The 24,906-nt window shown below is 47.4% G+C and overlaps 2 protein-coding genes and 1 long non-coding RNA gene across 4 annotated transcripts in view; 2 read left to right on the top strand and 1 right to left on the bottom strand.

Annotated features, from left to right (window-relative positions):
* The first annotated feature begins 611 nt into the window (after positions 1-611).
* On the top strand, positions 612-9,191 carry LOC115660759. Its single transcript, XR_004002916.1, has 3 exons — positions 612-1,750; positions 2,282-2,377; positions 7,801-9,191. It is a non-coding gene; the product is annotated as an uncharacterized LOC115660759 (long non-coding RNA).
* A 693-nt stretch (positions 9,192-9,884) lies between these two features.
* On the top strand, positions 9,885-20,095 carry PIK3IP1 (phosphoinositide-3-kinase interacting protein 1). The gene is made up of 6 exons (XM_030582418.1): positions 9,885-12,144; positions 12,898-13,014; positions 13,203-13,319; positions 15,905-16,093; positions 16,238-16,316; positions 18,561-20,095. The coding sequence occupies exons 1-6, from the start codon at positions 12,078-12,080 to the stop codon at positions 18,766-18,768; spliced, it is 777 nt and encodes a 258-aa protein (XP_030438278.1). The 5' UTR covers positions 9,885-12,077; the 3' UTR covers positions 18,769-20,095.
* A 1,059-nt stretch (positions 20,096-21,154) lies between these two features.
* LOC115660815 (E3 ubiquitin-protein ligase RNF185) overlaps positions 21,155-24,906 on the bottom strand; it is a 69,687-nt gene continuing 65,935 nt past the window's right edge. For both annotated transcript variants that reach the window (XM_030582551.1, XM_030582552.1), the window contains 2 exons: positions 23,525-23,682; positions 21,155-23,219 (listed from right to left, as the gene is read on the bottom strand). In XM_030582551.1, the coding sequence (XP_030438411.1) occupies positions 23,063-23,219; positions 23,525-23,682 (315 nt within the window). In that variant the 3' untranslated portion in view covers positions 21,155-23,062. The remainder of the gene's footprint in view (positions 23,220-23,524; positions 23,683-24,906) is intronic.

Raw genomic sequence — 24,906 nt, forward strand, 5'->3', positions numbered from 1 at the left:
TAAGCAGGCTCTGTACCATTTACCTTTTGCCTAGGCACTGTGCTGAATTTTGATTGTGAGTGAAGTAATATTGAATTTCTGAACCTGTATACCCAGTTCTGTCCCAGAGAGGAGGAGGAGGAACAAATCAGCAAGGGATGGCGTGGGAGGGGGAGTAATACTAAAGCTTAGATGAAAACTAGAGTTGTCTGGACATCCTCTCCTGGGCCTTGCCTTTTTCCATTTGCGCAAACCTTCCTTTCAAAAGCAAGGCCCTACTAGGCCCCTGTGAGTGATCCATAGGACTTGGTTTTCACAGTAATCTGCTAGTTATGGGGTTCTCAAACTTCATTGCATTGCAACCCCCTTCTGACAACAAAAATTGCTTCACGACCCCAGGAGGGGGACTAAAGCCTGAGCCCACCTAAGCCCAACTGCCCCCCGGTGGGGGGGGCCAAAGCCCAAGCACTACTGCTCTGGGCAGGAGGGCCAAAGCTGAAGCTTAAGGGCTTCAGCCTCAGGCCTGGGGCCTGCAACCTGAGTCCTGCCACCCAGGGCTGAAGCCCTCGGGCTTTGGCTTTGGTCCTGGGCAGTGGTGCTTGGGCTTCAGCCCCAGGCCCCAGCAAGTCTAAGCCAGCCCTGGCCACCCCATTCAAAGAAGGTTCCGACCCACTTTGGGGTCCTGACCCACAGTTTGAGAACTGCTGTGCTAGTCCATGTTCCTCTGAGAAGAAATGTGATCAGTATTCAAAGCGTGGGACTGGGAGACTTGAGGTCCTGAATTGTAAACCTGGCTCTGTCATTGATTTGCACTGTGGTAATTCAGGCTCTGAAGCTGTGGAATGCCGAGCCCCTGCAGCTCCCATTAACACCACTCTTAGCACCTAGGAGGATCAACTTTTTACCCTCTTCCTAGATTTCATTCCCCTAATATAAAACAGGGCATGGGAACCATACTTCATTGGTGTGTTGTGGAGACTGATCAGTTAATGGGCCAAATTCTGCTCTCTTTCATCTGTTCAGCACCCTGGACTTCAGGTGTAATGGATAAAAAGTTGGACAAACATTGGGATGCATTCTTTTCTAAACATGCAGTATTTAAAAGCTGTCTGGCATTACTGATGTGGTCTTTGAGTCCAGCTGAATGTAGTTTTTCCTGGGTGGCCTTTGCAGTTTTGCAGACCTAGAAGTGCTCTGAGAGATGTTCACTGCAGGAAATAATTGGTGCCTAATTGACATTCCAGTGACTCCCTTGGGCTGGAGGGCACCTTTCCTGAAGACACTGGCTGATGTTTAAACGTCTAAGCTACCTGCAGTCATGTAGTAAACACACCCCTCTGGTATGTGCTTTGTATGATAAATTGGTGTCTCATTCTTGCTAATTGCTTTCTGGCTGCTTTATCAACAGACAGGTATCTTCTCCAAGCAGCTTTTATGTGCTCTCTCCAGAATTGTCAGGCTGACTCTGCTAACTGTTAGAACCCAAGGGCACAATGGTAAGGCAGAGAGGGAAAGTTGCTGCAATTAATGCTGATACAGGGTGTATTAAGATGAAAAGACTTTTCTCAAAAGTCCTAAACAGTGAATGGCTGATGTATGGCGTGAGGAGGGTAAATCAGGAAAGCTGGTACAGTATGTTTCTTCTGATGCAGTGACATATGGAAGAGATGGTGCCTTGGAAGGGAGGGAGCAGAGAAGTTTGCCGCTGGCTCTGGATAGCCCCAATCCTGCTGCCACTGAATTTCGCCACAATCTTCAATGGAAGCAGGAGGTGAGGCTTTGATAAGGATGGGTGACTCTCTCCCTGCTTGAATTAAATTTCTTGCCTATTTATAGGTCTATCTCTATTGAAACCAAGCCTGACTTGCCACCTCAGCTGTCTTAGGGACCCATTTGTATCAAGCAATTACTTTTACTCACCTATTTTTTTCTATTGTGTGTATTTTTTGTATGTTCTGTTGGAAGTTGAGGCCTCTGTACAAGGGGGTACACACTGATTATAAATGGTAATAAACCAAAAAAGAATTAACCCTGCAGGGTGCATGCGTTTATTTTCTGGAGCCGGACTATAGAAGCCCAGGGTGCAGGAAGAGACGGCCTGTATGTTTCATAGTTCTGAATTTCCCTCTTTGCAGAGACAGCTCCTGCCAGCCTGACAAAGGCTTCTCTTGCTGTTGCCACAGGATTGTGTGAGGGTTGTGCTGTTCTGAGCAGCATTGTGTACATGTTTGGATGGGCTTATTTTGAACACAAGAAATCCTTTCTCTGTGCCTGCTTGATTAGATTTCTCTAACTCCTTCAGGAGAAGGTGACCCAGCAACGAGTGTCTGTGTGAAAGAGCAGCTGCAATCCATTGGCCATCCCCACTGAATACCAGGAGGAGAGTGAAGATGAAAGGGTACTTTTAAAATAAATATACTTTTATTTAAGAAATAGCCCTGCAGCCTTCCCATGTCAAGTGTTAGCTAACTAATCGAGTGCACTGCATAATACCCCAGTGTCTTTATTTTGTAAGAAATAGTATGGTGAGGCAAGGTAACACTAGAAAAGGCCCTTCTGGATCCTTGTGGTCTTCCTCATACAGCAGGTAGGGATCTTCACTTCACAACCAGAGTTGCTGTTGAAGATGGCAAACTTTTTGACAGGGTTACTGGTCTAGTGGATGGGTGGGAAGCAGTAGATGTGATATGTCTTGATTTTTAATAAGACTTTTGACACAATCCCATGCAATATTCTCATAAGCAATGTAGGGAAATGTGGTCTAAAATTACATTACGATAAGGGGGGTGCACAAGTGGTTGAAAGACCTTATCCAGAGAGCAGTTATCAATGGTTAGCTATCAAACTGGGAGGACATATCTAATGGGATCCCTTGGATCAGTCCTGGGTCCAATATTCAGTATTTTCATTAATATCTTGGATACTGGAGTGGAGAGTGCACTTACAAAATTTGCAGATGAGACATAGCTGGGAGGGGTTGCAAGCACTTTGGAAGACCAGATTAAGAATTCAACACTACTGTGACAAATTGGAGAACTCGTTTCAAATCAACAAGATGTAATTCAATAAACACAAGTGCAAAGTACTTCACTTGGGAGGAAAAAATCAAATGTACAACTGCAAAACGGGGAATAACTGGCTGGGTAATAGTGCTGCTGAAAAGCATTCAGGGGTTATAGTGAAACACAAACTCAGTACGAGTCAACAATGTGGCACATTTGCAAAAGAATCTAATATTCTGGGGTATATTAACAGGACTGTTGTATGTGAGACATGGGAAGTAATAGTCCTGCTCTGCTCGGCGCTAGTGAGACCTCAGCTGGAGTACTGTGTTCAGTTGTGTGTGCCACACTTTAGGAAGGATGTAGATAAACTGGAAACAGTCCAGAGGAGAACAACAACAACAATGATAAAAGGTTTAGAAAACCTGACCTATGAGTAAAGATTTAAAAAAAAAACAACAAAACCTGGTCATGTTTAGTCTTGAGATGGGCCATGATTAATATAGGAAGGGATGTTTAAAAAAGGGATGGTGAGCAACTGTTCTCCACGTCCACTGGAGCTGGGACAAAAACAAATGAGCTTAATCTGCAGCAAGGGAAATTTAGGTTAGAAATTAGAAAATACTTCCTAACTAGAAGGGCTGTGAAGTGTTGGAACAGGCATCCGTGGGAGGTTGTGGAATCCTCATCACTGAAGGTTTTTAAGAACGGATTAGACAAATACCTGTTAGGGATGGTCTAAGTTTACTCAGTCCTGCCTCAGCACAGGGGGCTGGACTTCATGACTTTGTGAGGTTCCTTCCAGCCCTACATTTCTATGATGCAATTAAACTCAAAACCAGAATTGCAGGGGGAGGTGCTCTCATGCTTGCAGGGCTGGCTTCTGCATGTTTGTAGTGGCTGCAGAGAGGTTGTATATATTGTAGGAGTTATAAAATGTGCTGTCTCCACGTCTGTGACGTGCACAATTGAGGAAAACCAGAAACATTTGCCTTTCTGCAAGGACAAGACTAGGGCAGCAGATAGGCAACAGCCAGTAGAGGATGAAGCTGGGAGGGGTTACCAGGGAAGATTGTGACTGCAGCTCAGGTGGTTGCACCACAAGTGCAGCAATCCGTTCAGCTCCATGCTGATCCCAGTCCATGCCTACTGCTCCTCAGGTCTGCCCTGCTGCCTCGGCAGTCCCTGGCCACTGCCCCGGACTCACACTGCAGCCACCGCTTTAACTCCACCATGTCTCTGGCAGTGCTACCAGTGTGTGGGCGAGGAGCTCCTCTGGAAAGGTCCGAGGGGCGGACTAGTGGGTGCAGGGATTGCTGGGGGGTCAGGTGGGGATGGTGCGTTTTGAGGGGTGAGTGCGGGGGGACTAGGCAAGGGGCCAGGTGGGGGATAGCAAGATGGTGCCAGGTTAGGCCAAGGATCCAGGTGCAGGGCTGAGGTAGGGTGGCAGTGATAACGTATTTTGCCTTTGTTGCAAGATCTTTACTTTGAATGTCAAGTCCAAATTGGCAAGCAATGGCATCTGAGACTGGAAAACTATATCTGCCACTTTCAGCAGTCATGAAAAATTTCTTGATCACATTTAATCATTCAGATGTGTAATGGACTGCAGGAGAGTCTTTAAACTGTAATAGTTGATCAAAAATAATCAGTATATACTTAGTGTGCAAACAGAACACTGGCATAATGTTCTGCATAGACTTGTCGCTCTTACTTGGACACTTGCTGTTCAGAATTTGGCTCTTCCAGGCCATTCAGACAGGCTGTAGGAACCAGCTAATGGAAACTTCCTAAATTTGTGGAGTTGATGGTCCTGTCTGATGACATTATGAAATAATTTCTGGAAAGAATAACGTCAAATAGTCCTGTCTTCATTACATTGGGAAAAAAAAATTTAGAATGAGCTAATTGATCTTTTGGCATCAGAAATTAGAGGCAAAATCTTATCCATGGTGAAGGAATCAAAATATTACTTAGTTGTCCATGGTTGCACGCTGGCTAATAGCCAAGCGGTAGACATGTCTATGATTGTAAGATTTATTTCCACAAGATCTGGAAATGTGAAAGCAGTGTAAATGTGAAAATACAGGATTGCTTCTTAGTATTTGTGAAACTGGATGATTCAAGGGGTGCAGGCATGACAGAAGTTCTTCTCCAGAAATTAAATAAAATGGGACTGCCTCTTGCAGATGTGAGAGGGCAACGCTGTGACAACAGAGCTAACATGAAAGCGAAGAATAGCGGAGTGTAGAAACAGATGCTTGAGTTTCTCTTGAACAGTTTTTGTGTCCTGTAGCACCCATTCTATCAGCCTGGTATTGAGCAGTGCTGCTGGCTGTTGTATTGAAGGCATGAACCTTTTGGGGGTCATTCAGGCTATTTTAATTTATTTTCATCCGTTTGTCAAGGGGATATTGTTTTGAAACATGCTGGACACTCTGATATTAGTGAAACAACTGCCTGAAAGAAAATGGAAAAGCAGAATTGAAGCAGTAAGAGCCATGAAGTGTTAAGCTGGAGAAGTGTATGATGCATAGCTATCCGTAGCTGATAATGCAACACTGGTTGGTACCTCTGGAGCCAAATCTCATGCAGAAGCATGATCCATTGCTGAACAAACGCTTACTTTCAAATTTCTGTGCAGCTTAGTGGGGTGGCATTGTATATTGTCTGAAGTTAACATAGCAAGGAAGACTTTACAAGCGGCAGAATCTTACCTGCATCAAGTAATCAAACAATTTAGCAATTCTACAAGATTCCTTGCAAAACTATTGTTCCAATTACAATTTTGCATCTGTACCTGCCTGAGAATTAGCAGAATCACTTGGCATGTAAGGAAGGCTGCAGAAGAGATCCAACTCTGAAGTTGAAGGAAAAAAAATTGTCTACTAGGCTCACAATGAACCAGGTGTCATTAGAGAAGTGAAACTGTTAGTGTTACATTTGGGTTGGTTAATCAGAAAGATGGCACCAGGGGAGACCTGAGCACTCTCCAAGGCCCAGACACACAGCACCAGCCTTTAAAATGTGAGGCAAGTATCTCCAATATAAGAAGACACTAAACAGCATACAAAAAGGAGGAAATACGAGAACAATTCCTTTAAAAAAAAAAAGTGAAAAGTATTTCTAACCTTCAGTTTCATTGTTGGGGAGATGCCTAAGTGGCAAGCCTAACTGGGGTGTATGTGGGATGTAGGGAAAACTGGATCTAAAAAATTAACATTAATAAATCTTGAGCTCTTGACTTCAACGCCCGTGCTTTCACCCCTTAGATCGTGGTGCCTCCCAACTAACACCATGCTGCCTTCCTCACAAAGGCATTTCTCCTACACCCTTAAAGAGACAGGCTCTGTTTTTCCAGCAGTAGCACACTTTAACGGCAGCGAGACAGGGTAAGTGTGAGGCATAGTCTAGGTTTGGAAATCACCCCCTCCTCTGTCAGCTGTGCCTTGTGCCTAATAACACAGCCAGGGTTTGGTGATATCCTGCCATGACACATAGCAAGTAAAAAACAACAGGTTATGTAATCCAAGCAGTTTTGTTATTTGTGTGCCCTGGCCCAGAAACTAGGAAGGGGGAGTTCTGACAAGGACAACAGTAATCTAAATCGAGTCTGTTACAAAATAGACCAGCATGAATACAAATAACTCTGGGTTGCTTGCTTGCTTTGGTGATGAGTGGTACTGATTACCATCGTGGGAAAATGCTGTACAAATTATCACAAAAGAGGCCACAATAGAAAGATGTAGCTGTCTGAAGGGTTCGATCATGCTGGGGGGCTGTGCCCTGACTACAAATGTAGCCAGCAAGAGCTGAAGGCATTCAGCACTGACCCCTTTGTGATGGAAAAATATAACTCCCCCTTTGAGCCCTGCAGTCACCCACAGGGGCTACTTTGCCCTCTGAACTACAGGACCCAGATTACACTGCTAGAGCCTCTAGCCTTTCATTATATACCATGCAGAAAACTTATCAGCGAAGGCACTCTGAGTAAGTAGAGCAAAGTCTCTGAACCTGTCCAGACCAGTTCAAATACCAGAGCCGGTTGTTTTGCTCCTGCTGACTTCCTCGTTAGTCCTGGAGGCTCTGTCTGACACTTACTTGGCAATAGCTCCTGCTCTTGGATTGATGGGGGAAGGGCAGAGCCTTTTCTTTACCATGCCAGCAGGGAGATCCAGCAATGGAGTCAGAACTTTCATTCCCTGTCTCCCCTCTGACCCGTAATGCATGGTTTCGCTCTCTGGCTTGTAATTCTGCTGCTGCACATTGGCCCACAACTTCATAAACTCCATGTGTAGTCAGAGCCCTCTTGTCCCAGTCCTTGTGATTGACTCATCATTTTTGTAAGCCAGAAAAAACGTGTTGGAATCTGTTTTTGTCCCCTGGAGCATCTTGTAAGGATGGCTTTGCTGGGTGAGAAACCCTGACAGACACTGTTTTATGATCGAGCTGGGAGTAGGAATGGTTTGCAGAATTATCTGCATTTTATTTTTAAGTACTTAAGAACACTTAGTATACTTGTTGCCCTCTGTCTTTGGGGCCCTTTACAAACATTGCCTCATTCTCACAGCACCCTGTGTAGCAGGTAAGCTCCACTGTTATTTTGATAGAATTATAGGACTAGAAGGGACCTCAAGAGGTCTTCTAGTCCAGTCACCTGCACTCAAGGTAGGACTAAGTATTATTTGACCATCTGTGACGTATCTTGATCTAACTTGCTCTTAAAAATCTCTAATGACAGATTCTACAACCTTCGTAGGCCATTTATTCGAGTGCTTAACTACCCTGGAATATTTCTTTCTTTAAACTTTTTATTAAGTTTTCCCAGAGGTGAAGAAGTAGAACAAAAGAAACCAAAGGGACAGTCTGGAAGAAGAAAACATCTGTGACAGTTTGGTCTGCTACTATAAGGTAAATGCCATAATATCAGCCTGTACAGACAATGTCTGCATTTGGGGATACAGATTTATCAATGGAAGGCAGTATTGTGTAGTGGTTAAAGCACCAAACTGCGTGCAAGACAGAGATGTGACCAGAACCTAGATAAGGGATTCACAATGCAAACTTGAGACAATCACATAAGCTCTCTGTCTCCATTTCCCTATTTGTAAAATAGCATACCGATGTACTTCTGTGAAGTGCTTTAAGATCCTTGACTGAGAAGTGCCATGGATATAGCACAGAGGTATCCATCCAATAATCAGTGGAACATCTCCTTTTCAAATAAAGTCTCTAGAAAATAACAGAAGCTCTCAGCTGTAAGAAAAGAGTAAGTAGATTCAACCCATTCCTAATGAGCAGGCACAGCCTTTAATTCCCTTCTTCCCTCCCTCTCTGGAGTTCCATGGCATCTCCTTAGACTTTGCTCTGTCAAACTGCAGGGCCTAAATCTGCCCTGGCACCCCAGAAAAAGTAGAGATAAAAGGAAAAAAAATGTGTACAAGTCAGACAGGTGGAAAAGGCTATTGGGCTTCCCTGGTAATGTGAGAGCTTTTGAGTCCCTCCTAGACTCCCTGATTTGACTGCAACAAAGAATTCTGTGGCACCTTATAGACTAACAGATGTATTGGAGCATGAGCTTTTGTGGGTGAATAGTATTCACTGAATACCCACTTCGTCAGATCCTACAGCCTTAGTCAAAACTTCCACAGGCTTCAGTGAAAGTGTTACCAGAAGACAGACCTTGGAACCTGACCCAGCAATAGTCTGTCCCCATAGTAAAACATAAAGCAATTAAAGAGAGCAGACATTTCAGCTAGTGCGAACCAGTACTTAGGCAGCTTCCTTCACCAATGATGTCAAAGTCCTTTAAAGCTAGCTGAGTACTAATATACCCATTTTACAGGTGGTGAAACAAGCCCCAGGAAGCTTAACTTCACCAGGATCATGTGGAGAACCAGTAGAATATACGCTTGCTGGATACCCTGTCATCCATTAGACCTTGCAGCCTTCGGGTGTAAAAATACTTTTCAGTCTTTTAGCGGCTTCCATGTTATGATTCCAAAGCATTTTATAAGCACTGATCTTCTCAACATCCCTCTAAGGTAGGAAATCATGATTAACTACCCCTATTTTATAGAAAGTGAAAATGAAGCACAGAGGAGAGAGTGGAGTGCCGCAGGTCACACACAAGCTCTGTGGTACAGCCAGAAATAGAACCTTGTATTCACAGTCTTATGCCTTAACCACAAGCCCAGTGGTCCCCAACCTTTTTGGCTGGCAGGCGCCAGCCAAAGGACCACTGCGGCGGTGGAGCACCTGCCGAAATGCCGCCAAATTTCGGCGGCAACGCCTCTCGATGACGCTGCTTGTCACCGACAAGTGATGTTGTCAAGAGGCGTCCCTGCCGAAATTCGGGAGCGACACCTCTTGATGACATCACTTGTCGACAAGCGTCATCAGCGAGAGGCATCCACGCCGAAATGCTGCTGAAATTCGGCAGCATTTCAGCGGGTGCTCTCCCAGGGGCCAGGATGCGGGTGCCTTAAAATGCCCCTGCAGACGCCATGGCGCCCGCAGGCACCGCATTGGGGACCACTGCACAAGCCCATCCTTCCTCCCTAGACCTTTTTAGAGACTCTCCCATCCAGAAGGGCTGAATATTTTAACTCAGGGGTAGGCAACCTATGGCATGTGTGCCGAAGGTGGCATGCAAGCTGATTTTCAGTGGCACTCACGCTGCCTGGGTCCTGGCAACTGGTCCGAGGGGCTCTGCATTTTAATTTAATTTTAAATGAAGCTTCTTAAACATTTTAAAAACATTATTTACTTTATGTACAATGATAGTTTAGTTATATATTATAGACTTCTACAAAGAGACCTTCTAAAAACGTTAAAATGTATTACTGGCATGCGAAACCTTAAATTTGAGTGAATAAATGAAGACCCAGCACACCACTTCTGAAAAGTTGCAAATCCCTGTTTTAGCTGATTGTTTTTAATTTGTCTAAAACAGGAAACAGTCTGTCAATCTAGGTACTTATATGGTTACTCTCGTCACAATATCTGAGTGCCTCCTACATGTTTAAAAATATAAATAACTATTTTAAACTTATTGTCTGAAATTGCTACAAAAAGGTTGCATTATTTTGATAGAATGCCTACAGTAGAACCAACACTAACAGTATTTTTCAGGGAGTTTTCATCTCTTAGTCTCAGCTGTGAACATTTCTCCAGAAAACTAGGACCAGAGCCACAGATTCTAAACTATGTGGGATTAAATAAAGAAAAAACAGATGAAAAGCAGAGAAGCTACAGGAATTGGTGTCCTTGAGGTGAAAGCATAGCCTGTGTGTTAGTGAGTGCCACCACGCTTAGTTACACTGTTTGGGATCTCCTGCTTACTATGGCAAACTCAGAGAAACCCAAATTAGGAAATAAGGGAGTACCTGGGTAGTTACAGGTGAATAGGGAGCTCTTCATTGGCCATCTCCCCCTGTGTAAATTTCTAAGAGAAATTCCTCCTCATATCCAGACTAAAGATGGCAAGATTAGGATCCTTGGGGAAACCAAAGATGTCATGAATATGGAGGCCAAGGATCCAGATTGGTAGAAGTTGGAAGGAATCACGCATGAATATGTACAATGAGGCCTGTGACCCATCCTGTAGCTGAAAACAGGGAAGCTACACTTGTGAGACAAATTATTGTTTTCTCCCTCTATTAAGCTGTTGGAGTAAGATAAATATTTTTGATAATAACAAGCAATTATAGCTATAAACACCTTCATTAACTCCAGCAGCTCAGGTTTGTTTCCACTATACAAATTATTTGCACATGATTAAGCTCAGGATCTTGTCTAAAAGGTGCAAACCTGGGTCTCTATCACGTTGTGCAGCCACGTTCTGTCCTGGATTTCAAGGCTGTAGGAAGAAGCTGAGATAGGCAAACGCATGTACCCCAGCTTCAATAGTACAGATGAACCCTACCAGGGTTCATGCCAACTCTTATGCAAAAATATTTTTATTTCTACTTTGCAAATACCCTTCCCTCAGATACCATAGCACTGCAGCATAAGAACCTGAATAGAACAATATCCACCCTTCTTCACTCTAGAATCATATTTTTCTTCAAACCCCCACTTCCATGGCACTACTCCTGTGGGACAGCAAGCATGGCCCTTCTATAGCTGTCATCACACTGTTACCAATCAATCCACTAGACCAGCAAAAAACATCTAATGGCTGTTTCATAACATGCACTGTCAAACAGGTCAACTTGATTTCCTAACTCCCTCAGTGGGTGACTAGTAGCACAGAGGGATTTATTGCTGAAGGTGGGAATGGGGAAGTTGTGCTATTACACTAGTGTCTCTTGCTGACAGATCAAGGAGCAGCATTGCTGGACTCCCAAGAACCCTCTTGGAACATGAATCTAGCATAATATACAAAGTTTGGATGGAGGGGTTGAAACAAGACTACCTTAAAGGGGGGCAAGTTCTCTTCAGGCCCTGCCTCTCTCTCAGACTCTGAACGGTGTGTGTATTCCTTGGTGTGTCTGTGGGTGTAGGCCTGGGGACTATTATCCCGAAGAGATTGCAGCAGAGGGTGTGTGCTGTTAGGGAAGCGGCAGACAGAAGCTCACCACCTCCCCATAGGCAGTAGGCCAAAGGAGTTGAACCGGCTCCACTACGCCTGTGTGCATGCAACAGGCGGAGAGGTTAAATGCGATTTAACTCCTGCTATAACTGGTTCCTGGGCGCCCCTCGTCGATCCCAGAATCGTGCAAAACCTTCAGAGGTCAGGGGACGTGAAAGCCCAGGTTGCCGGAGTTTGCCCTAGAGCGTCTGTTTCACCGTTTATATAACTGAATCCTCGAAACTCTCCGAGCCAGGGGTCGGGCACACAGACCCTGGGCTGCCTGCTCCGCCACTCTCTCTGCTGCAGCTGCTTTTCTCTCGCATGTTCAAGACCCAGGGTGAGTCTGGAGAGGAGGAGCCTTCGCTGCAGTGAGCTTCAGCCCAGCCTGTTTACCAAAAGAGAAAATAACAAGCCCCAAGCAGGGGCCGAGACCAAAAAGGAGCGAGCAGCATTCCCAGATTGCTGAGACTTCCACGGCTACTTCTCCAGCCTTTGCTCGTGCCCGGACTGGATCAAGCATGCTGGACTGGGTGCAAGCTTTGCTTCTCAGCGGCGCGCTGCTAACGGCAGCGTCTGCCACCGAAGGTGAGAGCCGGACCCCCCCCCCCCCCGAGCTGCGGGGCAGGCGATGGAGCCTGCATTGCCCTGCTGTGGGGTACGGGTGTCTTATTCCGTATAGTTTCGGAGAGAGGGACTCCGAGCTCCATCTTTGTTACCAGGAACAAAGGCGACTCTCAGCCTCCTGAAAACCCTTCTGTCTCTGCCAGGGGATGAGATTGTGGCACATAAAATAAGTCCGGTCCCCTTGAGTGCAGGGACATCATGACCTCTCGAGGTCCCTGCCAGTTCTGTGAGTCTATAAAGGGTAACGAGGACGTGACCGATCTGCGGACGCAGGGACAGCCGGGCTGCGGAAAGTGGAAACCATGTATTGGGTGGTTGTTACTACTTCCAGCCCGGGAGAGGGGCCGCGCCCCAAGGGTGGCTCAGGGAAAGGGGGGTGGGGGGGAAGACGCGTCCCTACATTTGAAGATCAGCGGAACTGCTCGCCCAGCCCTCCCCTTCTGGGCAGTTTGGAGAGTCTAAAGCACGTCAGCGATGCTTGGCTCTGCCGAGAGACTTTCTGCCCCCGTTTTAGAACTGAGTTTGTTCGCCCCCGTTCGGATCGGAAATGTCATGGCGTCCGGGGAGGGTGTTCGGTGCTTTGATGTTTTCAAGGTGCCTTGAAGGAAGAGGCGAGAAGACGGAGGCAGCGGGGGGGCTGGCACCAGGGGTGCCGCTGTGGGTTACAAAGCGTGCGCAGTTTCAGGGCCGGTGGGGCTCTCTCGTTCTCTCCAGAATGTGCCCTTGGCAATGGCGTTTCCTACCGGGGCAGCCAGCAGATTACCTCGAGCGGTGCCCCATGCCTGAACTGGCTGGCGGTGCAGAGAAACTACAGCTCCACGCTCCTTGCAGGTAGGTGCGCTCGGCTGCCCCACCGCGGGGGTGGTTGGGTTTTTATGGGGGGGCGGGGGCTCCAAGCAGCTCCTCAGCTGTGTTATTGTCGGGCCCCCTCCCCGCTCGCTCCTGTGTGTGTTTCCCGGGCTGGGTGGGGGTGCAAGCCCAGCCCCTGCCGCGCATTAAGTGTCTTTCCCGGCCCCCAGTCTCCGAGGATCACAGCAGCTGCCGGAACCCTGACGGCGACGCGGCCCCCTGGTGCTACGTGAGCGGCGAGGCCGGCATCCCGGAGCGGAGCCCCTGCGACATCGCCCCCTGCCCAGGTGAGCGGGATTCCGCCCGGGCTGGCGCGAGCCTTTCTCCCCTAGTCCGGGGTCCCCACCCACTGTCCTCCCCGCGTGCGGTCAGCTGGACCAGGGCACGTGCGCAGGGGGAGCACGTCGGACGAACCACGAGGGGGTGCGGTTGCTAGTCCCCACCCCTGCTGCAGCGGGATTGGCTGCCCTGTTGCCAAGCTTATAGGGGCTTCTGATTGGTCTCCCGTTTTGGGGTGATGTCATCCCCGCGGCTATAGCTCGGCGTGTAAACAATTTAACCCCGCCCCCAGGGCGGGGCTGTCCGCGCCCCCTGCACGTGGAGTGAGCAGACCTCCACCTCCCAGAGCCGCCGCCGGCGCCCCCCCCCTTGCATGGCATCCACCGTGACGTCATGCTGTCCCTTCCCACGTGTGTCTCGCGACCCAGAGAGAGCCGCGGAGCAGCCCCCGCCTCACCAGCCCTGAGTCGCACGCGGGTCGCTGCAGGGAAAGGCCATGTCAGGGTGGGTAGCTCAGGTGGTGACAAACTTGAGGGAGCGAAGAGCAGCAGAATGTCGGGGACTGTGAGGCTCAAGGCACCGGCTTGCGGAGAGCGTCACAAACAGCTGTGGCACCCGTGAATCCACAGGGCGCTGGAAGCAAAGATTAAACAAGTAAAGCTATCAAATCCAGACTGGACAGGCCAACCACCTACAGGCATGGGGAGGAGTTGTCTGATGGAATAATTAGAATCAACAGGAAGAAATTAAGAAAGGGAAGAACTGGCATACCAGGAAAATCTCCCTGATAGAGGTGTTAGAGTGGGAATAATCTGTTTAGGACTATTCCAGGGAAAATATTAGAAGATGCACAATACAGAACACATCTGCACTGATCCTGTCTGAACTATCTGCTTGTTTGCTCTCCTCTCTAATGTCTAAGAGTCTGTGGCCCGAAAACCTTCCCCAGACACCCCCATCTTCCATTTCAAAATTCGTTTTGGTTAAAAAAGTGTTCCCAGAGAGTAGTCATCTGTGGTTCACAGTCAAGCTGGAAGGGCATAACGAGTGGGGTCCTTTTGTTCTACAGGAGAGCATGTCCCTCCTTGCATGTAGTCCTCCACCCCAGGCAGGATTCAGACTTCTTGCCTCCCTCAGTCTTCTCAATCCTCCTGCCCTTGGGACTGCAGCTCATTAAGGACAGAGCAGATGTTCCCTGTTCATGGCTCTTTATTTAAAAGTCCTGGGACTGAGGAACTGCCTGGGATTGGGAGCCAATATGCTGAGCAATTTGTGCACTTGCCAGGGATTCAGCCATTTTGTCAGATTAAACCACCTTCCCTGCTGTGGTATGTCTGCCTGGGGAAGGGGCTGCCCCATTGCTTTCTCTTCCCTAGGCATAGCCCCTGCCAGATCCTTTGCTCCTTTTTTTCTGAAAGACACCGTGTGAAGTAACATCCCTCTGCAGAGGGACCCTTATTTCCTGGTGGTCTCCTGCCTGTTACTAACCCAACACACCCTCCCCCCGAATCACATAATATTTTTTTCTCTAAAAGATATGCTATAGTTCAAAGAGAAATTAATTCAGGGAAGTCCTATGGTTTGTGTTATATGGGAAGTCAGTCTGGCTGATCACAGACTCGAGGTATTGAACCAAAATGCTCCAAGGAAAAATACCTAAAGGAATGTTGCCATCATATGTGTCGGATGGGGGTTCTGAGACCCATAGAAAAGATGCTGTGGAGGGTGGCTTTCAGTCTTGGCAGCATATTGAGTGTGTGGGGCTCTCCTCCAAAAAGGTAGTTTTTCTTGTCTAGGGCTAGCCCAGACAGGGAGTAGAAGCGTGTCCTGCTGGTATGGTCTTCATTACTCCACAGTGGTCATATGAAATGGAATATGAAGATTAGTGAGCCACATGGAGGATGTGAAAGGTTTATACTGCCAGTGCGCTGAGCTGACACCCCCTTTAGCTTTTGTTAGGAATATGAAAGGTGAGCTCGATGGTGGACCCAGAGTGAGTGCTCCCCCTCTTCCCTTCACTCTTTCACACGGGCTGTTTGGTAGCAAGCTGTACATAAGAGTGGTGATGGACTTAAATTCTTTCATAGACCAGTCCCACGCAGGCCTTTCTTGCTCAGGAATGTTGAGGCAGGAGGGAAATAGAACAGCAGCAGGGGCTCCTGCAAGAGTTCAGTATGGGGATATTGGTCAGCTTGGTCATTTCTGTTCTGTGTGATTTTTTTTTCTCTGTATATTGAGCTATAAATGGATTTACCTGGTGGCCCTTTGATTAATGCTCTGGGTTCAGGTCTCACCTCTGTTCTCTCACTCCTGTTTTGGTGCTTTGTTCTGCCAGTTGCCTAGATTGCTCTTGATCTTTATATAGAGCAGCAGTTGAACTGAAAAGTGTGTGTGCGCGCGCGTGTGTTTTCTTCCATCTGTGGGGAGGCATTCTTACATCTAGGGGGGAGTGGGACTGTTTGTCAGTTTAAGATGAGGAAGGGACCAGGGTTCTGGGTCTGAGATGGGTTTGTGCCCCATTCACAAGATAGCTGTTGCTATGAAACTTCGGTGAAAAATTTTAATATTTTAATGTATTTTTTCCCCCCAACAGTTGTTACCTCCTCCACAGAGACTCTGGTCCCTACAGTTACGGCTGAGGTTTCTCAGGGGATAGACCAGGTATTTGAGCCAGCTGATACTTTACCAGCCCGGAGCGAGGCAGCTGCTGTGCAGCCCGTCATTGGGATCAGTCAGAGAGTCCGGATGAAGTCCAAGGAAAAGAAGGACTTGGGGACATTAGGTATGACCTCCAGGAACACTCTCTAGATTCCTCAGTGGGACTACAACAGGATGTTTCTTTTCTGAACCCTAAAGCCACTGTTGTATGTAGAGGCTGAGGTGCTGCCTTGTTCCTAACTTTATCGCTTCTGCTCCTTCCCCCCAGGTTATGTGATGGCCTTCATCATGATGGTGATAATCATTGCCATTGGAGCTGGCATTGTTGTGGGCTACATCTACAAAAGGTAAGTAGTCTCTGGATCAAGAGTTTGCAGTGTGGCTGTGATACAGGCCTATAACAGTCAGGAAATTCTGAGCTACTATAGATAACACCTAAGTCCCAGTTCATGCAGGACTCGGAGAAGGGTAGGCTCTTATACGTCGGTGGTGGTGCTGCTGTGAGATCGGGTCTTGTCATAGTCTCGGTGGAACTCATTTAAACACAGAGGTATTAGGTCCCGTAATAACCCCCCACTCACCCAAGGCCAGTGGAGGAGCCCACTCCCCTTGAAGTATAGCCTCCAGGATGCTGCACCGTATAGTTCTATATGTCTTGACTGTTGGAGCTTTCACCACTTTTGCCCTGTGACACTTTTCAGAAACGATTTATTAAGCTTTCATTCCATTATTGCAAGGCAGAAGCCCTTGGCAGGGCTGCAGTTGTGTAGACACACTGGCCAATTTGCCTATGATTCCCCAATATGGACCTGCCAGCACATCTCTGAGTCCTAAGTACTGGCTACTCTGTTAAAGCAGTGGGAGTTAAGTATCTCATAGGATTAGGCCCTAACACAGTGAGACAGTAATAACAGCTGTGTTTAAAAACAAACACCCAAACCACAGTAACCTGCCCTTTGTTCTGTGTCTTCCTCAGGCTGAGCCCACTCTTCCCTTTCCTGCTCATGGTAGTCTAAGCCATATCTCCCTTTCGTGTTTATACCTTCATCTATTTGAGTGAAAACAGGGTAGAATCATAATTCTTTCCCTTTCCTAAATTTGTCCTTTGAATTGCATGGCCCAGTTAGCCTGATAGCTGCACATACTCAACTCCCCTTCAGTTCAGTCAGACTTACGTGTGCACCTGACAGGCTGATTGGGCCTGCAGTTTGTCGATAGCATTCCAGACAGACATCCTACAGCCACAGAGGGATTATCACATCCCTGCTTTAGGGCTTAACTCTTGGAGCTAGCTGCCAACCTCTCCTAGTGAAGCAGAATGAGTCCCTCCCAGGCTGAGCCAAGTCCTTACATAAGATGTATCAGCAAGCGTGGACAGCAGAGACTCCAACAGTGTGAATAAGGTTAGAGCATGATTCAGGGTGTCAGTGAAGGAAGACAGAGAGGACTGATGGGGGAGGAGGGAAGAAAGGAGGTTAGACTGCACTAGAACTGTCTGGCAATAAGCCCTGGACGCTGTTCTAGCCTCTTGGAGCTGGCTACTCCAGGGCTCAAGCAGAGGACAGTCTGAAATGTAATTTCTGATCCACCAGACTTGCATTGAATTGGGGCCTGACTCTGCCAGGACTGTTTTTGCTGTGAGAAGATTTTGATTTTGAGGAGGCTTGACTCTTAGTGGCCCCTCCCTTAAATCAAAATAGCCCAAGTTCAAGCTTCAGGCAGGGTCAGCAGTGGATGCTTCAGTTTTTTCCCTTTTCAGCTCGCCATGTTCAGGTGCATTGGCTTCCCAGTTAGAGTTAAATTTTGCATGTAGCACTTGTCTTAAAAAAAACTGGTTGGTGTCTCATTAACTAACGCACGCATTACCTTTGCTATAGAGTGCAGGAATTGTCACTCTTTTTTAAAAAAACCACTTCTTGGCACCAGACACTGAAGACATGTCACCTTCCTTGCTGTCGTGTGAGGGGTCAGGTAGTTTGGAGGAGCAAGTCTCTTTAGAACACAGCAGGCACATAAGATCATTACATACCTACGCTGAGCAGTGCCATTAACTCAGTTTGCTTTCTGGAAGATACTCATTGCCTAAAGCATGTGTTTATCCCTCCTCACCTGTGCAAGTGCCAGCCACCACCCAGAGCTCTTGCATCCTCTCTTACCATTCACAGTTAATGGCTTCTCTAAACATTGGCAGCTCCTGCTTTGACTCAGCTGTCCTGCCTGTTACAGGGACTCAAGACAGAGCCATAAACCAAAATCCAGTTAGCTGCCACGTTGTTTCCATATCTACTGTCTGAGCCTTGAGGCCAGTGACAGGTGGAAGCAGACTGGCTTTAACCTCCATGTTGTTGTAAAACTGGATGAACCAGTCAAAAGCAAGGAGTGTTGGAAACCTCCCCCCCACACGGCTCTGTTTGCTTTCAGCCCTGTGTTTGGGAAAAAACCAAGCATATCACATTCATATTAAAGGCTTAGTCTTTTGTTGGAGCAGTAGCATCTTCCCTTCTGCTGCAGCTCCTTTGGGACAGAGCCCACTTGTAGAGACTGACCTTACTGCAGTCAGCACTCAGAGCACCTGTTCCGATTCTTTCTAGGGGCAAAGACTTGAAGGAGCAGCACGAGCAGAAGGTTTATGAGCGTGAAATGCAGCGCATCACCCTTCCACTTTCTGCCTTCACGAACCAGGCCTGTGAGCTTGTGGATGAGAACATGATAGTGGTACACACCAACCAGACCCCCATAGAGGAGGCACATGATGGCAATGCACCTCTCATGGGCCAGGCAGGTACTCCCGGTGCCTGAGGAGCTAGGGCCAGGAGAGGCACAGGTTGAAAAGATTGAGGCTAAGATCCCAGTCTCTTGTTTCAGGAGTGGGGGGTCATTTGTACTTTTTTGTTGATGAATTCCAGCAAGTGACAGGACTTGGAGATGCACTGAAATGGGGGCTGTTCATTGTGTGGCTAGCAGGACTTGTTTCACCTGAGGACTGGTGCAATGTGCCACGCTAGCCCCACCTCCTGTACTTCAGAATGGGAACTCCCTGCATCCTCTTTTTCTGTTCCCCTCTCTTTTGACCAGTGTTACATGCATTTCAGCCAGTACTCAGACACAGCAGCAGTATCAGAGGGACTGGTGGGAGCTTTACAGCAGCGTGGTGTAGAGACTTGGAATGTAGTTTTACATTTTACTTTAATAGGAGAAAGGCTGTCCTGTGCAAATGTCTTTTAGAGATGGGGAAGAGTCAACTGACAGCTATCAATATGGGCATGTGAAGAGCTCATGTTCAGGTGGGAGAGATGATTTTGGTTAAAGGGGAGGGAGACAGTTAGCCCCAGTGCATTGCTTAAGAGATCTCTATCAAGATGCTCATAAAGCAAAGTCTTCCAGTGCCCAGGACACATTCCCACCCTCCTTGGCTGGTACAGAGGAGCCTGGTGCCAGAGCATCCAGCTGGGCTGTGTGCTAGGGCAGACGAGCAGAAATACTTCAAAAGTGGAGGGAAGGTAGAGAACCCCTCAATCAGCTTCAGGGAGAGTGGCCAAATACTCTTTGCTGCTTAAAGGGATAGTAGCCATTTCTGAATTCCTTTCAGACTTTCCCCAGGGATGTGTATTTCCAGCAAACAAGAGTTTAAGCCAGTCCTAGGGTGAATGCAAGTGGAAAGCACTTGAGAAGGACAAGCCAGCTGCGCTAGTGCAGGCACATCAAGGCCTCCTGCATCCTGTTCTGTGTCCCTTGCACAGGCTGCAGGAGAGGTCACACTGCAGGGGCTGTTTATCCAAACTGGCCCCTTTGGATAAAGATTTTAGGGCAAGTGTCTCAGCAAGAAGCACTTGTCTGTTCATAATCTGTGTAGGAGTAATTCAGAGAAATGCACAGCTCCATCTCTGCAGCAAGGTTCAAGCCATCCAAATAAGCTTTTCTACCCACCTACGTTAAGGGGAGTTACTGAGCAGAGATTAAGTGTTGATGTTTATATGGTTCAGAAAAAGGAAAGTGGTTTTTTTTTAAATTTTTGAACACCATTTCTTTGTAAATATTTTAAATACCTCATTATATAAAATAAAGATGCAGATTGTGCTACATTGAATTAAAGCTTAAAAAGGAAAATAAAAAGGTTCTGTGAAAACTTGTGTGGGCTTCAGTTGAAAAAGTAGCTCACACCTAGGCAATGTGACCAGCTCAGCATGCCTTTCTAAACATGTTTCAGCTCCTTCAGGGTATATAGCTGCATGAGCAACCTAACAGCATTATTCAAACCTAGGCAAGGCCTCCTACCCTGAACTGCAAAGCAGTGAGAGGAGAGAATAATTAAGGCCATTGTAGTCCATCTATTGCTCCCTTCAGAGCTACAACTCCATCCTGCGTAAGACACACACACACACAGCCACAATCACCTCTGCAATTCAGAGAACATGCCTTCACCTCTAGCTAACACCATGGGATGTTGACTCTGTAGACATACTGGCAAAGTCTAGCATTAGAGTGGAGCAGAGCATTCCTAACAAAGCAGCTCTCTATTCACTAGCCCAGAACAAGCTACTGTGACTAAGCAGGCTGGGCCTGTGGAGAGATGATCTAATTATTCCTTTTCTGCTCTGATGGAAGTGGATTCTGCTTTACTTCCTGCTCAGAGGCAGCTCCCTTCCTCTTCCTTTGGAAAGGCTGGCGTAAACACAGTCAGAAGGTTACAGTGGCTGGCATGGATTAAGAGGAGGCAGCTAGAGTTCAGGTGATTTCAAAACTGGCAATGACAAATGCTTTTTATTTTTAAAGTCTATGCCTGACAGTAGCTGCTGTCTGCCACCTGTTCCACTACCCTAGCTAAAGGCACTACTGTAGAGGATTTACACATAGGTCAGGCATGAGATCCTAACCTTCTACAAAGCCCTTGTTCAGTCAAGTCAGTCTGCAGCTACCAGTCTGAGGGCCCTGGTGATACGCTGAGTGAGGGGTCCCATTGTGTGGCAGCCTCATGTTTTCATAGAATATCAGGGTTGGAAGGGACCTCAGGAGATCTAGTCCAACCCTCTGCTCAAAGCAAAGTGAATTCCCAGTTTTGTTTTTTAAACCCCCGTTCCCTAAACAGCCCCCTCAAGGATTGAAGTCTCAACCCTGAGTTTAGCAGGCCAATCCTCAAGCCACTGAGCTATCCCTCCCCCCGAAGCTCCAAATGCAGACAAACAGCTTTGTGTCCCTAGGGTATATTTATTGCTTTTAATTTAGTCAACAAACACTGTGCTGTGCAATCACAGAGTTAAGACTCCCCACCCACACATCACCCTCCCTTGACTTTCCCCATCCTACTAAGTAGCAGGAAGAAAGTCCTGTAACAATTAGAATGCCTGAATCCCCCGGAGTCAGTTGACAACTCCCCTACTCGCTCACAGTACAGGACTTCTGTTTTAAAACCACCACCATACAAATTAAACACAACCAACTTAAGACAGACAGGAGGGCTGGTCCCATGTAATTTCTATGGCCAGGCTTTCACGTATTCCCAATGCCTTAGAGAACAGAGGAACAAATATTAACACATTCCACACTAGAAGATTATGGGGTTGCAAAGGAGAGCAGAGACTGAATCCAGTTTTACCAAGAGGGCATGGAACTCAAGTGGACTCAGCCAGCCAGCCTTTGACTGGGTAGCACCAGCCACATATTACTAGGGAAGTTGTTTCCTTCCTCCTCCATTTCCCTCTAATGCCCCAGTTCAAAGCTCCAGTGAATATGCTGCCTCCTTCCTTCTCCAGGCTTTGTTCCCTCCATGCATGGCATGACTCTGGAGAAGGATTCTGTTTGGAGAATGAGACTAAGTTCTGTGTCAGGGGCTCCAGAACAGATAACTTGAGTGGCAGACACACTTATGGGACTCCCCTCCACTGCAGGTCTTTCTGGAGAAGGACAGTAATAGCTACTGAATTATGAATCCTCCAGCTAGTACACGCAGAGGACAGAAGACATGAGACTCCAATTCACAAGCATCTGTCCTTGCCCTCAAATTCCTTCTGCTCATGAGGGTTATCCATCTCAAACAACACTCACCTAGTCTAAGCCAAATGCCTCAGCATAGAGCTTTTCAGCTCACCACCAGGTATATTCTGCCACCATTATGAGACATGTATCTCACTGCACCTGGTCAAATGCCCAGAAAGAGGCACAAGCCCTTGGGGGACAAGTCTCCCATGTATACAGCACATCAGGATCAGAGTGCTGCTGCAGTTCTGGGCATTCAGACTTGTGTCCTTTCGCCTGATATGAGGTCCCAGGCTGGGGGACTGGTTGTGTGGATTCAGTAATTGAAGGTGTTGAAAGCATACCTGGGAACCATTCAGTCTCCCCCTTCTTACCCTCTGGACTCGGATCACAGCCTCATTCACATCAGGAGGGTGAGCAAAGCCCAGTTTTCACTGGTTGTAGTGTTTCTGATCAGGGCCTTGGAGGGTGAATTACACTAACCGAGACAAATTCTACCCACAGACATGATACCACAACCATTCTGTTCAAGCTCCCCTCAATTCCTAGAGCTTCTTCCAACCATTAGGCAGCTCAGGAACTCCCACCCTGGCATGTAGAAAAGCAATGGAGTCCCTGACTGAGCCCTTTGCCAGGTGCCTGGTTTTCCCAGTTTAGTGTATTCCAGGTTGTCCAAGGAGAGCACGGTCACTAAAGACTGGGACAAGTGATTCCAGAAAAGCAGTTCCTAACAAAGGAGACTTCCTATAGTGATTCCCTTCCTGCCAGATAGGCCAGGACTATTTCACAGCTTATAGTCACATGTCAAGTTCTAAGGCACCACAGTGATACAAGGCCAGACAGGCCCCAAAGAATTGTGTTTTCCCCTTTGTGTTGAGCAGCTCTCCTTGGTGCAGCAGGCAGGAAATAATCCTTTCCACTTGCAGAATGTGCCATAAATCCACAGTGAAACCAGGAGATGAAACTAAACTGCCATGTCTGTTTGATGGGGGAGGGAGAGGTGATGCACCAAGTATGCAGTTGGTGCCCTCTGAATGCCCTGCAGGTGGCCGAAGTACATCTCCCCTCCATGTCACTCGTATGGGATCCAATGAAAAGCACAGATCACAGGATGGGCCGCCTATGTTGTGTTTTCAGGTAGCTTGTCACGGCTCAGCCCATACTGAATATTCACATTGTGGTCCAGCTCCTCCAGCTCGGAAGGGAGGGGGATGCCCAGTTCTCCCAGGTAGAGAGAAAGGGCTTCAAAGGAATCCTCCAGCTTTGAAAACGGGGGCCTAGAAAGAAGTGATAAGACAGGTAAGAGAGATGGGTCAACAGGACAGCAGCGGACTAGCTCCTGGGACAGTGATGGGAAAAGGAAGACAGCAGCGAAAAACTCCTCCATGAAGTGATGACACAGCAACCAAAGTGCCCTGGATATTAGCACACACCTGCCAACCCACTCTGACCCACTTTGCAGAGCAACACCTTCCCAGTGGTGGCAGGAGGAGAGGGCATCTTCCAGCCTGAGAGAAGCAAAGATACAAACTGAAGAGAACCAGAGATTAGACCCAGGCCTCACCCATTTCACACCCCTTACCTGCTCTCTGGTTCCAGCCTGCAGCAAATGGCAGCCAGAGGGAAGAAGGCTGGAGGGCAATCGGCAGGAACAAACTTCTCCCAGAACAGCTTTACATTGAGGCCAAAATCCAGTGTGCGAGGGAGGCAGTCAGGGTCAGCATACACCTGCCCAATGATCTAGAGGGGAAAGAACTGCTCAGGTACAGCGATTGTAGCAGCAGGGACAGCAGCTGAGGGCTAGCCGGTGGGGGTTGCTCAGTCTCTAGAGCTAGGCTGGCTCCCTGGAAACGTTACAATTCATGTCTGATTACAGGGCAAGGGGAGCAGAGCTAGAATTGTACCAGTCCCCAGCTACAGAAGGGCTTGTTGCATGAAGAAGGATCAAGGCGACACCATTTAATACAGGCAAACCTCACAGGCAGTACAGGGGCTGACCCTAGAAGTCTCTCCCTGCTACGGCAGAGGAAAACCAAGCCCAAGTTCAATCTCCCCATCCCTAGGGTATTGCTGGAAGGAGTACGATACAACTGTAGCTTTAGTGCAGATTGTGCAGTGTCCTAGCCACTGGCAGTCCATGCACTGAAGGAGGAAGCAATTTCTCTGCTCCCAGGGTATTAACATCTTACAGCGTGCACACAGCCCTCCATGATGTCATTATGCTATCAAACCCCTCCTCTCCTAACACGGCTCACATGCCAGGGAGCTGGGGGAAGGCAAGTGGGCATGTGCAGTGAGCTCTGAAGTACATTGCAGGAGCAACAGGAGGGTGACAAAGAAATGGTGCATCAAACACATTATTACAGAGACCAATCAAAAAATCTCAGAAGGGAAACCCAAGCAGAGGAAAGAAATGGGGAAGATGACTAGAATGCACGGGACACTACTTAGGTTCTCTGCCTCTGTCTAAGGGCTTCTAACACTGAACACATTTTCCACTGAATTCTACCTGTCACCTTGGATACAGAAGGCCACCAGTCAAAGCCTAGGAATGCAATTGCCTGACTGGGTCAGACCTGTGATCAATATGGTCTAGAATCCCATCCTTGACAGTGGCCAATAGATGGTTCAGAGGAATGTGCAACAAACCCCAGAACAGGCAGATGTGTGATAATCTGCCCCCAACCCCTCAAAGGTCTCAGCCTAATCCCTAACACCTAGATTGATTTAAGACCTGAAATATGAGGTTTTATTTCTCTTCCATTACTCTGTTACAATACTTTATGCTAACTGGATGTTCTTGTTACCCATATAAATACAGTCCCACTTTGAATATTGCCAAGTTGTTGACCACAACCACATCATGTGGCAAGTAGTTCCACAGTCTAATTGAGCACTGTATAGAAATTTTTTTTTTATCATTAAGTTTTCTAAATTGCAATTTCATTGAATGTGTGTGTGTTA

The sequence above is a fragment of the Gopherus evgoodei genome, chromosome 13 (assembly GCF_007399415.2).
Source record: "Gopherus evgoodei ecotype Sinaloan lineage chromosome 13, rGopEvg1_v1.p, whole genome shotgun sequence".
Classification (NCBI taxonomy): Eukaryota; Metazoa; Chordata; order Testudines; family Testudinidae; genus Gopherus; species Gopherus evgoodei.

Excerpts from the sequence above, each read along its gene's own strand:
- PIK3IP1 (XM_030582418.1), top strand. The coding sequence starts at position 12,078 with ATGCTGGACTGGGTGCAAGCTTTGCTTCTCAGCGGCGCGCTGCTAACG. Across the intron at positions 13,015-13,202 it reads CAGCTCCACGCTCCTTGCAG|TCTCCGAGGATCACAGCAGC; the intron begins GTAGGTGCGCTC and ends CCCGGCCCCCAG. Across the intron at positions 16,094-16,237 it reads GAAGGACTTGGGGACATTAG|GTTATGTGATGGCCTTCATC; the intron begins GTATGACCTCCA and ends CCTTCCCCCCAG.